Below are 16,730 nucleotides of genomic sequence, written 5' to 3'. Positions count from 1 at the left end.
ATATGCTATGGAAGCTGCAAGTGTGTATGAGTTAAGCAAAGAGCATTACATTGTGCAAAGCACCTTTGTGAGCAAATCAACAAACAGATAAAGTACTAACACAATTTTAGAGTTTGAACTTTGTTAGATAGCCATCAACCTCTCTAGTGTAGCTACAGAATTACAGCACAGGATGACATTAAAAATACACAGGAAGTATTAATAATTGTATGGCCCACTTCCTGAAACAAAGTAACAAACCTAAGCATCTATTTCACACAAGTATAAGATCCCTGCTTTAAAGTCGTTTTTAAATGATCCCTGGTCTGAAGTTGTATTTTTACATGTCCTCTTTCTCCTACACAGCAGAAGACTCCACAACAATAGGTGTACATACCACCCTTTTTATTTTTCAGCCAGAAATACAGTTTCACAGGGTATTTCAATAAACGGTGGTGTTTATTCCTTAAACAAAACTCCCATCTCTTTGGCATCTGACTATATTCTGTTTTTCAAACTAAAGACTATATAGGAAGATTTTACTTTCAAGATCATTGTTCAACACAATAAATTTACACAGGTGTAGTCAACTTTTTTAAAAAAACATCAGTTTGTTGCAAAGATTCTAACAAAAAATTAAAAATATAACCAAACCAGCAAAATGTAGACTACTGGGCTGCCTTCATTTACAACTTCGCAGTGACAGAATGAGAACTCTTCATTTTCCACAGCGCATGCACTAACTAGTGCTTTCTATTCATTCTGTATGATAAACAAATAAAAACATATCTTAATTCTACCAGAAACAACTGATCAAATAATTTACGTTTCAAAACAATGTGATCTTACTTTTAATTTCTTCTGCAGAGGTCATCAGCCAAAATCAAGTTGCATACTGCTTCAGTATAAGACTGCACCTAAAAAAAGTCTGAAAACTACTTTTCATTTTTAAAAATAAGTTACTCAAATGTTTTAAATACATCTAGGAATACAGCTGTCAAAACTGCATTTGATGTCATGTTCAGATAAAAAAATTCTTAAGTAACAAAAGTAAGCTAGTGTATTCAATCAACTGTTGAATAATCCAGGATCATCTCTTCAATGCTGATACAGAAATACTTCACTTGCACTCCATCAAAAAACAAAAATCAGCCTTCCGGATCTCAAGTGTTCAGTGCTTAAGATCAAGCGAATTTCCAAAGCAATACTGAAGTTATTTGACACTGTCCGTTACTATATACGATACCAAAATCATGAATTAAAATCAAAAACATTCTTGACATACCAATGCAGACGTCCCAGTGTATTTACTGCATTCTGCAGTGAATCTCTGTGTGTCAAGACAATGTAAAAAAATAAATCCCACTAACAAAAACAAAGATCTTCACTCCCAAAAAGATTTGGTTTTAATAACCCTAATACTTACCCTGAACAAGTTTTACAGAACAGAGGAGGCAAAGCAATTACTTCCATGCAGAAACTAAAAATTAATTTAATAGGGTTCAAGTAGCAAAGGTTTGTTTTGTGAGTGAATCTCACCCTCACCACCAGTGCAAGTGCAGTTTGAAAATGTTTGAACTGGATTGTTTAATTAGCAAGTGATCCAATTTAGCCAAGCTCACTTTTCTCTCCATGATGGAAAAACAGAATACAGGAACAAAAAGTAAAACAGAAAAACCTCCTAAACTTGAGTACTCATCCAAGAGCAATTTCTAACATCAAGACAAAATTAGCAACAACCAAGCAGACATTACCAATTTTTCAGTGTTAAATTACTGTAAATAGTAGATCTATCTGTACAAAAAAAAAATAATCTCAAACTCAAAAATAAAAAGCTTTTTTTTTTTTTTTGTTAAAAGGTGTCCAAAGAAATATCCACCAGTTGCAGTCAAATTTGCATCAGAAGCTGCTTGTTCAGGAAAGATTTCTCCCTCCAAGTATTTGTAACACATTGCATCGTGAAGATTCTATTCAAATAAATTATTTTCTGATAACATTTAGCTGATACAACCACCTAGATGTGGACAGTCATGTACACAGTACAACAGTGGGTTTTTGCATCAACAGAGAAATAATCAGAAATTGGTTCTAAATTCGAGATGACAGCTCATGTGTTATTTCTTGCAAACATATGGTCCCCTCTAAGGGTAAGGTGTTGTAGCTGGTATTGTAGCACTTCTGTGTCAGCAGGTTCCTTGATGCTCATTTTGTCTAAATTGAGGTAGTCCAGGGATTTCGAATGAGCCCTTTTACCTTTCAAAAGGCAAAGAGGCAGGGGACCATGAAGTGCCTTGTAAGGTTCATATGGTAAAGTCTTAGTGCATTTATCCCCTGAGCTGGGCATCCGTCTCCTCCTCCTTCCATTTACTGCTGGGATCTCATATGGCTGATAGTACCTACTCCTAGTTTTATACAAATGGGAGGAACGTGTAAGTCCTGAATCAAGTTGTTTGGAGCGCAAGTTTGGCCCAGATTCCCCTTTATTCTCTTCACTTCCTGTACACTTCTGGGCTAATTTTAGCAGCTCCTCTCCAGTCGTGAAGCCAACCAGATAGTTAGAATCCATGTGAAGGATCTGATATCCTGTAACCATCCGTCGCATTGGTGAGCAGGGTGTACTGGAACAGCGCGGCTTCTCTGCTTCCATCCTGCCTGCAGGACTCACCTCTGCAAGAGGCACAGGGAGGGTGGATAGGGTAGTTCTGGAGTCTCCATTTATGTCAACTTCCATTTTAAACACAACGTTATACTCCTAAAAATAAAACAGAGCTTGATCAGGAATAGAGCCTTTATGCAACACCAGGAGTTGAGAGAGGATCACAGAAACGAGATTTTGTATCATCCAGAAGTCAGGACCAGCACTTCTCTATTCAGCCTTGTCTTAGCTCTGCAGGGTGCCTCATAACAAAACTATCGCCAACATCTGCCTTTTAAAATTATTTTGAGTGTTTTTTAAATAAAAGATATCATAAATATACTCCCAATATTCTTAAACATTAAAAACATTCTTGAGTAGTATTGTACACAAAAAAGAAGCATCTTTCCAGTCCACTTTTAATCCTTTTAGTCCATCTGATTTCTTATAGCCCCTCACCTCTGCAGCCATCTACATCCATTAGCACACTCACAGCAATTTCTCCCATATTCAGCTGGGTATTTTTCCTATTGACAATAATCTCAGTAAACACACCTTTTAAAAAAATGCTACTACCTCAGTCAGGAACGACCATGGACCAGACCTGATCTACTAAGGGTACTGCAATGCCTCCCTCTTCCAGATGTGAAGACAGTTTGCTTTAGATTCAAAGAATGGGATCCTGGCTGTTCAACAGCTGGCTTTATAGGTCATCAGCAATCCTCTCCCTCAAAAAAAAAACAACTATTGTCTTATTCACAATCAACCAAACTCAAACTATTCAAATGGATTTCTAACAAAGGAAACAGTATATGAGCATTTAATGAATATAGCATAAGATGTTTATTAAAATCTTAAGAATAACCAATATTCCAAATTCTATGGTATTTATTTGTTTTTCTGTTTCTTTAGGAACCAGACTATTTTGCCGTGACCCTTCTTCCCTCACAAGTATTCTAAACAAATTGTTTGGTGCCCTTACAGATACAACTGTCTGCCACAAGCCATTACCATCTCTAACACGGAAAGTAAGGTCAACAGCACAGCAAGTATACACCAGCGGATGCCAGAACACAGAGAAGGCTTAATTCTTTTCATTTCTTTGTTTTCAGCATCATCTACACCATCTCAGTGGCAAAGCTACTTCACAAAATAGAAAAGCCACATTTGTTTCCAAATCCATGCTTCCTTCATTGTCAGCCTCATCTTTGCTCTTTTGCTCTCAACAGTAGCTAGTGGCTCTCTAGCCAATACAGTTCACAAGCACAGCTTTGTAATATTTAAAAGGCAATGAGACTCAAAGAAGAAAAGAAAGTTACTATGCAAGTGGCAAGCAGAAACACAACTCTGAATTTCATTACCAGTGACTGCAAACCACATTCAAAAGCTCAGTGATGTTTCACAAATGAGACTGACTTGAAACATGCTATTACCAGTTTGGAAACTTTTAAAGCTACTACTTGCTGCCATTCTGAGGCTTAGGAGGTCACAGGTCAAGTAGCAAAGATGCAACAAACAAGGGTATACTTCATTCAAACTTCTGCAATTAGACATCCCTAAAAATCCCATCAAGATCAATCTTTATATACTCTTCTTAAAATAAGAGGAAAAGCCGTGTGCAAATCTCACTTGCAAAAGAAAATAATCTAGCAAAATTCCTCATGCAAAATTTAAGCCTACCTTGTTTCTGTTCAGAGACTGGGAAGTAGCAGTTTAAGTAATATTACCATCTCTGCTTCCCAGCTTAGTCGCAAAACAGCCTACTGCTCCCTATGCTAATAAACTAGGAATAAATAAAATCCCCATAGTTTTGCTGAAGAGGGTATTAATTGTCATTGACAAACTTTTATGAAAGATATTACTAATGTTCCTTTAGTCTTAAATGTCCTTTTTTGGTTCTCACAATCATGGTCTACTCAGGATACTTCATTACCAGTTTTGTGTAGCATCACTTTTACAGATACACAGATACACTTCATCCAGGCAGCTTTTAAGCATTTTGAATTTAACAATACAGGGAACACAGCAAAATCTAAATAAAGAATTAAAATACTGAAGCAAACCAAACACCAAAATTTTTCACTGAAAAAATCATCCACATAAAACTCAATAATGTTGCCCGTTATATTTAATTGACTTTGAAATACAGTTATGGAATCAATTAAAACTTTCAAAATAGCAGAAGCAGTTGTTGTTTCCTACTTTAGCACGATATCTAGCAGTGAGACAACAAATAAGGTGAGGTTTCAGTCACTGAGTTAAAGATATTAACGACAATTCCTTAACTAGAAATTATAGATCCTGCACCATCAGGAACCATGGCTACTGGAGGCATAGCACAGAAAATTTTGCATTAAAACTTTTGGCTACCCTGTGGTTTTAGCCAAGAAATCAAACGTTTAACTGTTCCTGTTCTTTTAATTTCAAATTTTTACCCTGCAGTTCAAAAATCTTTCCAGTAATCTTCAAGATTTCAGACTCAACCCATTCTGTTAAAAAGCTGAAAAGATGCTAGGAAAAGTACAAGTAAGTGCTAGAAAAAGTTTAAATAAAATACTCATACAGCAAGGATAGAAAATTAATCATATTAGTCACATATGAACAGCAACAACAAAAAACCACAACAAACAAGAAACAACAATCACTTGCCACAGCAATACATGCCCTGTGTAAGGTAAGGGAGGAAGAGATGTCTTCACGCATTGTTTTGGAGTTAAAGCCTTGAGAATTTGAGAGTAACAGAAAGGCTCTTCTCTGAACACAGCTTTTAAAATTAATTTACTTCCGTTTGAAACATTGGTGTGTTCCCTGGTAACAAAAAGCAATCAATTTTGAAGAGTAACTACAAGCACGAGGGAAAGAGGCAGGAGTTCACTGCTGAACAATTACCCCTCACTGGCCAAAAATAGTACAAAGGAAAATCAGAGCAGATAAGCCTTCAAGTCAGGAAGCTCCAGCTTAGTACTTCAGCCTGAAACTGCATAACTTCCATTTTTCTGCTCCAGTGCAAAGACCAGCCCTAAAAACAAGAAATCCAACAGACAACAGCAATAAGCTTCAGAAGCTGGTGCCATAAATATCAGAAGCTCAAGAGAAGAGCACTGCTAGCTGGTAAGAGGAATGACTGGCCAGCTCCACAGGCACAGGTCCGAAACTCAGCATGTATGTGTTCAGGTGTTCTTTCCCGAGACTTTTAATATCAGTTACTGAAGCTGCCATATGGTTTCAACATGCTTTGTCTCCTTATCTGGTAAAAAAAAGACAGAGAAACATCATTTAGAGGACTTCTACGAAAGAAAATAATTTGGGAGATCCACAGTAAGCATAAATATCATTACCTACAAATATATATTTAAAACTTTTAGACTGCATTTCCATGGATATAAGGCATTGGATGACTATTATGTTTATTGCTGCCTAGTGGTGTAAGCTCATCAGTAATCCTCAGCATCAATTATTATACTGAAAAAACCCCCACCCAGTACTTCAGTTTAAAAAGATTATTTCTTCAGATCACAGCTGCCTTGTCTTCTCAGTCCTCAAAGAGACTGACAACGGAGTTTCAGGCTGAAGTACTAATGCCAATTAAGACAATTTATAATTAAAGATTTACTATAGAATCAAAACAAGAAAAGGAACAACATAGCATATCCTTTCCTTTGCTGCTGTTTCACATATTTCAGAACTATAGAAAATAACTGAAAATAAGTTACCAAGAGGATTCACTTGACCAATACACACCAGAAGTGCTTCCAGAATACAATTCACTTCATTAAGATTTTACAAGATTTTATCGATTCTCTTTGTATTACAAAGCAGGCTCTGCATACAAATCAATCTCACCCAATCCAGCTAAATATTGAGAAAATTGTCTAAAACACAGAAAAGAGGAATAAGGAACAGAAATACTAGGTTAAATACTATACATCACTGTATTACCTCAAAGAATACATCAATATGCTTGGGATAGTTCTTCGAGGGTAAAAACATCAAAACCTCCACATTTTGCGAATACAAAGGCTTTTCAATTATTGAATCTTTCACAAATGTGTGAGATACCACTCAAAGATTAGCTTGAGACAAATGAAAAACAGACATGTATTACACACACGTCTAACATCACACCATGCTAATATATGCACTGGATTTATAAATCATTTGTTGGAATGACCTCTCGCCATGCGTTCTTACTGCACCCAATGGTATCTTTTGCTTGCTTGTTTTTTTCCTGACCATTTATTTTTTCTGTTAAATGTATTACTTACTGTCTTTCTGAGTAGAGAAATGTGCCTCAAAAACTATCAACTTTAATAACTCAATATTTAAAGAAGACAAAGAAAGATGAAGAGGGGTTTCCCTTGACACTCTCTACGTTTTGTAGAAAGTCTGCATTATGTTGAAACCACCACAATTAAGTTGCTCCGAGCAAAGGAACTGGTTCTCTGTAAATTGTTATTTCCGTTGTTACTTATCTTCTCAATCAGATTTGTGAAGATGCATTTTCTTTAGGAGGACTATGGAATTTCTGTCCATCCAACTACTGATTTTATTTCTTTTTTTAAGAACAGATTCTTTTTTTTCTAGATGCCAAGCCTGCAGACAAAACCATTTGTTAGGAACCACAAAGATCTGTCTCATTGATAAAATGCTCATAATTGCAATAAGCAGATGGCAGAATGGAAAGATGGCAACAGACTCAGCAATACCAACTCTGTAAGAGTCAAACATACTCAATGGAGATATCAAGCCAGTTTTGACACTTCCTTCTCTGCACTGCCATTAGTTAATATATACAATGCACTTAGGAGACACAATGTTTGTCTATCAAACATCAGCAGTAAGTAACGTTACCCAGCATATGTGAAGCACATGTGAAGCCAGCACACATTTTTAGTTATTTCAACTGTCTCTGTGAAGGGGAACAAAAAGGTCTACATCTTTCCCTTGGCACTCTGAAAAGAAAAATTCACGTACATATAGAATGTGCTCTTGGAAATCCCATCTTGTTACTGTTACTGAAATATGCTGATGGAATTATGTACTTGTGAAGCAAAGTTTTCTGGAAATAATTATTTCAAATCTGCAACTTAAGGGAAAAATCAAGCTAAAATTCAACTATGTAAGAGTATCCAAAAGCTGCCACATTTCTTTTTCTAGAGCTGGGGCAGGCAGGCCATAGACTTTGAGATGTATACAGCTTGTAGGTTCTTCCAGTACAAGCTGGTGATACTGCTGCACGTACTGCCAGAGCCAGATGGTTGTTTTTAGCCATGCTCTTTACCTTCAGCTGAAGGGACAGACTAATGTTGCTTCACCATGCTCTTGAAGGTCCCCTATAACAGTCGCATTTTGTTTTACTGACTGATACCACAGTTGTCGAGACAGGAGAGGGGGGTTAAAAAAAAAAACAACACACACACACACAGAACAAGCTCATGAAAGGTATCAATAAACTATACACATTCTTCCAACTCTTGTTGTTCCTGAGGAGAAATTCCAAACTATCTAAGCTAAAGAAAAACAGAGTGAAGGTAATATGAAATTGTTGCACCACGCGAGACAACATTCTTCTGTGTGTGTGTGTGTCTGTGTGTGCATGTTTAGGGTCTTGTCAACAGGTGAAGTATTAAGCCCTTCAGCAATCCAGTATACTGGACAATATATACATGGTTTATACAGAACAAGGAATTATTAAATGTTTTGCAAAAGAAGATTAAATAAATTTCTAAGAACTATTTAACCAGTTTGTTAATTCTTGTTATTAATACAGCTTTAAACAGAAACCAATTTTGGTCCAGGAAACTAGCATTTAAAAACAAAGAGAATCACAAATGAATTACTGATGAACTATAACTGGCAACTCCAGCAACTAGCTCAGACCAGATCAGCATGACAGATTGTACAATTTACACAGAAAAGAGACAAATGGAATTTCAAGAGTTGGTCCAGACTAATGAATTTTGTATGAGCAGACTCAGGAATCAGGGAAAGTAAAAGAAAATCTGGACAAGAAGGCCATTTAACTTCTAACACCTTCTTTGCCAAGCAATATTAGATTGAAGTGTTTAACAGAGGGTAACTTTTCTGAAACATGAGACTTTCTTGCTGGATGGAATCGCTGATGAACACCTCTCCCCCACTCCATCAGTAAGTTGTTGCTCCTGGCCAGCATAAAGATAGCTGTTTACTACTGTTACTCATCAAAAGACGAAACAGCGAGACACATGTAAAGAAGCTGATGCATACTGTAAAATAAATCATTTTTATTCTTCCGCTAGTTAGTAAATTAAGATAATTTTTTCTTTATAATTGCATTTTACTTCTCTGTATTTTTGATTTTTGTCTTCTTACCAACCAAAATCTAAGTTAAATTTTCAAAGTTCCCTCCTCTCCAGTTTCCTGTTAGTCCAGAAAAAAAAAAAAAAACAACAAAAAAAACCTACACCACAACCTGACTTGCCAACAACAATTAAATTGCCTTTTAAAAAAATAAAGATAGATAGCGGGAAAAAAGTAGTTTTTAAGGTATTACAGATTTCACTCAATAAATACTGATTTTTGTCTTCAAAACCCAAAATGCTAAAGGGAATAAGGGTCTCCATTGTTTTTAGGTCAGACAAGAAATGCATGTTTGGCTATATCCTATACTGCCATGTATGAAAATACAGCTCTGCAGATATTATTTTGAAATAATCAACCTAAACAATAAAAATATTATATTCAGGCTCCGACTAGGAATAGCTATTCAAAGAAAGATACTAGTTAAAAATAAGACCTACTCAAAGTAAAGAAAGAAAAATACATTTAATGAATGCAGTTTACTTTTTTTTGGTTTTCTTTTTTTAGCTGAAGCACTTTAAATGACTAGTTCTTTGTCTTGATGCAAACTGCAGCAGATATTTAGGTATTTGTTGGAAAGGTGTCTCATTCACTTATACCATCTACATTGCTAAAGGTCACTTCCTGAGGCTTACTAGTTATGCATATAATGGCTTTAAAGTTTTGTTCTTTGCCTCCTTCTCAAATGCTCCCTCCCATACTTAAATGCTACTTAAAAACAAGTGCTTAAGTGCAATGCAAATACGGAATAAAAATTAATAAAAGCCCAACAGCACATGCAGGTACAGTAAATTTCTACTAAACTTACAACTAGTGCAAACAGAAGATTTTGTCCCGAAATAGTCAGTTGATCTGACTTAACCATAACATGCTGCATTTGCATATGATTACGCATGCCTGGTGGCCAAGACAGCAGCATAAGGCTGGTCAAAGAAGGGATTATAAGGAAAGCTATGGTACAATGTCCGTACTGTTGGGCAATAACTTGATTTCAGTGATTGCACTCTCACTGCCTCACTCCCTGCCATTTCAAACTCACTGTGAGAGCCACCCTCCTCCATCTTCATTATTCTAACAAGCACTCTTCTCAAGGGAAAAAAATAATGAAAAAATAAAGCAAGCACACCACGGAAGACAGAATATGCTTCAAAATACACCATCAGCAGCAGAGTGGTGGGAGGAGAAGATTTCAGTAAGGGAGATGGACTGGGAAAAAGCAGGCAGGAAAATCAGTGCTGCACACTTCTACTCCCCATGGCAAAACAAAGCATCAGTTCCACAGTCCTCACTACGCCCCTCCTGGAAATGCTCTAAGGACTCTCACTGTATTCAGGACAAGCAGTGTCAGAAGTCGGTCAACTACAGGTACTAGCGGCAAGTCCTTCTCCCCATCACAGACCCTGTCCCTCACTTCCACCAAGATCTGCGTAACTGCAGGTTTCTGCCATCAATTCATTTCCACATGGAGCTATGCAAGCATGTATATACCGTATGTACTGACAGTGATGTACTGTTCCATGCCAGATAACACACTAATGAGCAAAGGTATGTTCACAGAAAATATCTACTAATGCAAATAATTTGCTATTTTCTATATAATAGGTACATACACACCCACAATTACACCAGCTAATACTCTTATGTAGAACAGCATATAAATAACTTACATATAAAGAAATTAAGACCTGAGACTATTCTCCTACATATCTGCAGACCACCAAAACAACACCTCAACTGTTCAGAGGTGCTTCCCCAGTATCTAAATACGTAGAGACAGAATTGGCAAAACACATCTGCCAATAAACAAAAGCAGACCAGCAAGGTTCATACTCTGTAAAGTAACACTTTAAAGCATGTTAGACCGCACAAACGCTGTCAATGAGCAATACGAACGGTACAATCAACATTTAAACAGAGCTTTGACCCTCCATTGACTAAGCAAGATCTATGACAGAGAATTATAGCTACCCATAGAAAGCTGGTCACTAGTGCACGTTGTTACTATCAGACTCAATAGTAAGAGCGCAATCAGGCTTAGTACTTGTCCCAGAGTATTAAGAATGGTATGGGGACTGCTGGTGGTTGTAGGTTGCAACTGCAGAGAGCTATAAATGGTTACCAACAGATGCACGTGCTAACAGGTGGACACGGCTTTTCCGCCGTTACACTATTACTAGCGGCAGGCACAAAAAGCGCACTTGAGCAACCTCACTGCAGGCTTCAGGCCCTACATGGCAATCCCCCAGGCTTCCTTCCGCACGCGAGTACCGGGACCAACACCCTGGTTTCCTCCTAGACCTGCGCAGACTGCTCGATGAACGCTCTGCGGGCTTCCTCACCGCCTGCTTACTTTCACTGTATTCATCAGCTGCTGCTGGGGAAAACGAAGCAGGCGTGGCCTGGGAGCGCAGGGTACACGGGCCTGCGGGGAGCGCGGGGCCCGCCGCTCGGCTCACGAAAGAGGCTGGCGGGTGACAGGCGCCAGGACGCTGCGGACGGAAAGCCATTCTTACGCGAACCCGCCTGCGGCCCCGAGGTCCGACCACCACGCGGCTCCCAAGCCAGGAACGGCCCCACGGCGACGCCGAGCACCGCTGGGGCGGGGGAGGTCAAAGACGCCGACGTCTCCCGCGGGAGGGCCGGGCCGCGCCGCGCCGAGCGGCCCCCCCTGACTCCCGCCCCGTCCCCGGGAGTGCGGCCCGCATCACTGCGGCTCCCGGGCGGGACTCGCTGCGGCCCGTGCCCGCCGCCTCCCAACAATGCCAGCCGCCCCACCATGCCGCTCGACTCCATCACACGGCACCCCTCCCGCCGGACCGCCAGGGCCGGCCCAGCATCCCTCGCCCTACAGGCCCTCCCTGGGCCCACCCGCCGACCCCACTCCGGTACCCGCTCCGTGAGGCGCGGGCAGGGCCCGAGGCCGCGGAGGCCGAGGCGCCGCTCCGCGCAGTCGTCGGGGCGGCGCCATCTCCGCCTCCTACCTGCGGCCCAGGGCGGCGGGGCGCGGCGGGGCGCGGCGCCGAAGGAGCAGCGAGGCGCCGAGTGCGGCGCGCTGCCCTGCACTCAACCCGGCCCGGCCAGGCCCGCCCCGCGCGCTGGGGATGAGGGCGGGGCGCGGCGGCGGCAGGCGGCGCCGCGCACTCCGGCTTCGCCGCTGTGCGGGGCGCCAGGTGCCAACGGCAGCATTGGGCTCCCCCTACCCCGCGGCGGGGCGGACCCGGCCCGGCCCGGCCCGGCCCGGCCCCGCCCCGCCCCGCCCCGGCTAGCGCCGGGGCCCCATCTCGCCTCACCATCTTCTCTCTGTAAAAGCACGCCTCGCGTTCTGGTGTCTGAGGAGGAGGCTGCGGCTCCGCTAACGGCTGGGGCGAGATAGGCCACGCTGGGCCCCGAGGTGAGCAGCACCTGGAAGGGCAGCCCTGGGCTGGCCCACGGCACCCTGGAGCAGGGTAGGGACCTGCTGGGTCCACGCATCTCTGCGGCTTCCTGTGGTTGGGGGCCAGGGCTGCACTGGAGGAGGCAGGAGACACCAAGTCGTCTGGGCCGTGAGAGCTGAAATGTCTTTCTGGATGCCCCTGCAGAGGCAACTGGAGTGGTAGACAGTGAGGCTTGTTGACACAAACCTTGTCTTCCACCCATTCCGCCTATTCTGATAATCTCTGGCTTAATAAACTTTAGTCTAACATACGTTTTCACCTTGTACACAACTATAAGAAGGGATCAAGTAATCATCTCTTGGTGACTTGCTCTTTGCTGAAATACTGCCCATCTCCATCTGTAATTTCTGTGGTATTTCCAAGTCTACAAAGTTTGTACACTGACTAAATAGAAACCTTTAGTAATAGTTTTGCTAACAACCAGTCAGATCATTCCACTACTTTATTTTGCTAGTCAGAAATTGAGCAAAGACACTATTAGTGCACCAAACCTTGCAAACCCTTGTATAGCTTCCCTCCTGTAAGTAAATATAAAAGGGACAGGAAAGAGAAAGTGTAACATCATGGTCCCCCGTCCCCCCCCCAATATTTTGTTATGAACTGAACCACAGAGCTGGTATTTCTAATGCCCCCGGGATGGAGTCAAGCCAGCTTTTGTTCCTAAAAGACACATTCTTATATACGTAGCTAAAGTTTATTACCCTCCTTGGGAATGCATACACATCCTCTGTACAAAGGCCGTGCTCTGGCCTCCCTGGTCCCAGTGGTCAAGAAGGCTGCAGGTCATCTGGTCTTGAATTGCAGAGGAGGGTGGCATTAGCTATGCGCTCAGACTAGCCAGACTAGCCACTCATCGTGCACCCAGATGCACCTGGAATTTGTATTTCTTGGAAATTCTCGGTTAGAATGAACAACAGATAAAGTTCATTCCCTGACAAAGTTCCCCCGCACAACTTCCCCCCTTGCTGTCAACTGATTTGCCAGTCAGTCTCCGAGGCGGACTTCCAAGGTTGAGGAGGGGGGTGGGTAACAGTGGTGGATGACTTAAGGAGATAACAGATGCCTGGGGGTGATCATAACATGTTCTAGCTAAGTAACTGTTTAAAATAAAACACGCTTTACAGATTAGCGGTTTCCCCCTCCGAAATCAGATATTTTAACTTTTAATAAACTGAAATATTTGATAACATTTATTGCACTGACAGATTTAATGTGGTGCAAAATTGTCTTTTAAATTTCTAGGTACCAAAAGAAAGGCAGATCCTGAAAACTTCTCCCAAATACAACGTCCGAACTTCATACCAAATATTTGAAAATAAACCTAGATCTTCCTAAAACACTATAATTTTCAACGTTCTGTATTTTCCATGCAACAACCAATGACACTAAGATTTTCCGAAGACTGACTAGTATGTTTCACTAGTTTTTGCAGTGCTCTTGAAGTCATCCAAGATACAACATGAAGTACCTACATCTTATGATGGCTATGCTCATCAGTAGGTTCTTGCATCAATGACAGTCAATTAGAATGACACTATAACTCAATTTTAAAAAGTGAATGTAATATGAAAGAAAAAGGGCTCCATTTCTTTTCTTCTCTGTAAGGTCTTTGTGATTTGTTATCCTCAGAGAGCTTTTTTTCCTTGCTTTTGTATATTCCAGGCTTGGACATTGGAAACTACTGTGGTGATTTGAGCATTAATGAAGTTATCAATACACAAGGTCTGAAAGCTGCACAATTGAAAGAATATTTACTCAGTGTGTTTAATTCTTTGGTTTTGTGCATATGGATTTAATTCCAAAGCCTGATGAGACAAACATTTTTTATTAAATACTCAGTTTCTTTTCCCTTATTAAGGATTGTAGTCATTATTCTAAAGATCTGAATTTTCCTGGAAATCCATAACCACATTCAGGAAAAAATACAAGTTATTTGCGGTGGGGGACACATGACACCAATTTCTGATCACAGTATGGCTGAAGTAGTAGCATAACTATCACATTGAAAAAAATAACTAAAAATGGAATATTATAAAAAATTATTAAAAAAGAAATATTATGTATTGCCATACAACTTAGCAACTTTTGCCATTCAAACCCAAAAGCTTAGTAATTTTAACATATCTTAAAAGGCTACTTGGCCAAGTTAAAAGAAACTATACTGAAAATTTATTTAAAACCTAAACAAAATGTCTTAAGTACACCATTTGATAAAAACACACCTTTTTTTTATATATAGCAAGTTAAAAAAATTATTTTAGTGAGTGCAAAAAGTATCGCTTGATTTACGTTTTGGGCCAAATTAACTTTTTGCATAAGTAAACTGTTTCCTACTGAATAGGAATTAAAGCAAGTATTTCAGCAAGCTGAATTTGTGTCCAGGTGGAGTCAGTAAGCACAGGAAAGAATGTGAAAAGGGTGGTGGTTTTAGAGCTTTGTGTGATTTGCAGATGTTCAGTTAGTACCAACTCCGATTCAGACCACATTGAAGCAATAAATAGAACACCATGAAAAGATGCACTCTGTTCTACACTGTAAGCTTTAAAAGTTACTGGGAAAAGGAAGTGATGTTTTGGACCAGTTTTAGACAAATGACACATTTATTATGCACATGTACAGGAGAAGGTAACAGAAAGTACTTGGTAACATTGCTTTCAGTCTGTTAATTGAACCTAAGAAAGTTTATCAATCAAAATGTAAATCTATTAAATAAGCAAGAGAAGTGATGAAGACATGTTCGTGGTTGGACGAGGTTGCTCACAGAGGTGGTGCAGTCTCCATCCTTCTTGATTCTCAGGCCCGAACTGGATGAAGTCCTAAGTGGCCTGGTCTGATCTCACAGATGACCTGATTTGAGCAAGAGGTTGGACTAAAGACCTCCTGAGGCCCTTTCAAGCCTGAATTAGTCTGTATTCCTATGATCCTTGTTTAACCTTTTTGTTTGTGGATTGAATGCATAGCATATGTTGAGGTTATAATGCATGGGAATTAATAATGGCTTGGATAGAATAGAATAGAATAGAATAGAATAGAATAGAATAGAATAGAATAGAATAGAATAGAATAGAATAGAATAGAATAGAATAGAATAGAATAGAATAGAATAGTTCTGTTGGAAAGACCTACAACAACCAATTCAGGGCTCACCAAAAGTGAAAATGTGTTAAGGGCATTGTCCAAATGCCTCTTAAACACTGACAGGCTTGGGGCATCAACCTTTTCTCTAAGAAGCCTCTTCCAGTGTCTGACCACCCTCTTGGTAAAGCAATTCCTCCTAACATCAAGTCTGAACCTCCCCTGGCACAGCTTTAAACTGTTCCCATGCATCCTGTCACTGGATCCCAGGGACAAGAGCTCAGCACCTCCCTCTCTGCTTCCCCTCCTCAGGAAGCTGTACAAAGCAATGAGGTCACTCCTCAGCCTCCTTTTCACCAAACTAGACAAGCCCAGAGTCCTCAGCTGCTCCTCACAGGACGTGCTTTCCAGCCCTGCCACCAGCTAGGTTGCTCTCCTCTGGACTCATTCAAATACCTTAACATCCTCCTTAAATTGTAGGGCCCAGAATAGTACACAGTTTGAGTCATCATTTACTTGTTTATAACAAATATTCAACCTAGAAAAGGCAGGAATCTCAAGCTTTTTCTTTTTTTTTTTTTTTTTCCATTCTATTTCAATCTTTTGAATTCTTTTGGTTTTTCTCCTTTATAGACCTCAGTAGTTTGTAACTCTGTATTTACTGTACAAGTGTTCTTTAAAAATTACTATAGACTTTAAGATAAGATTCATAAATAGTTCAAACTATTTCCCAGAGTAGTCTTTTAAAATAATTTATGAATGCTTTAGATATGAAGTCTAAATATATTTGCAGCCCTCACCCAAAAGAGGAATTAAACAGTTATCAAGAATCTGAAGCCAAATAAGACAGGAAGTCCAAATGGACTGATACTCAGATTTTAAAAGATTCACAAGAGTTTTAGTATCTATATTAGCAAACAATAAATAATAATAATCTCATGAAAGGAGCAGTTACTCCCTCTTCTGAAGAGACACACTAGAACAGGAGATTTTGTGATTTATGTGCACACAGAACAAATAGTCTTTGTTGGAAGCAAAGATATTGCAATTATACCAAGAGAACTCTTGATCTAGTACAAAACGCACATCACCCAATTACCTTGTTTTCCCTTGCTGGTGATTTTTGTCCCTTTTACTGCATAGAATGTAAGTGTAGTGAATCAAAAACTAGCTTTGATGGTATTTCCATTCTAATTGGACATCAAATTCTATAGATCAAAAATGTTGCACAGCAAGTGGATTTCTCAAAAACACATTGGATAAAAGAT

General features: G+C 40.0%; 1 protein-coding gene across 1 annotated transcript; it reads right to left on the bottom strand.

Annotated features, from left to right (window-relative positions):
- Positions 1-369: 369 nt before the first annotated feature.
- MACIR (macrophage immunometabolism regulator) lies at positions 370-3,216 on the bottom strand. Its single transcript, XM_086479771.1, has 2 exons — positions 3,191-3,216; positions 370-2,731 (listed from the first exon to the last, which is right to left on the bottom strand). The coding sequence occupies exon 2, from the start codon at positions 2,708-2,710 to the stop codon at positions 2,087-2,089; it is 624 nt and encodes a 207-aa protein (XP_086335897.1). The 5' UTR covers positions 2,711-2,731; positions 3,191-3,216; the 3' UTR covers positions 370-2,086.
- Positions 3,217-16,730: the final 13,514 nt, after the last annotated feature.

The sequence above is a fragment of the Leptosomus discolor genome, chromosome Z, assembly GCF_034619465.1.
Source record: "Leptosomus discolor isolate bLepDis1 chromosome Z, bLepDis1.hap2, whole genome shotgun sequence".
In the NCBI taxonomy this organism is placed as follows: domain Eukaryota; kingdom Metazoa; phylum Chordata; class Aves; order Leptosomiformes; family Leptosomidae; genus Leptosomus; species Leptosomus discolor.
The sequence above is the reverse complement of the archived record's forward strand: the minus strand, read 5'-3'. Positions and strand labels throughout refer to the sequence as shown.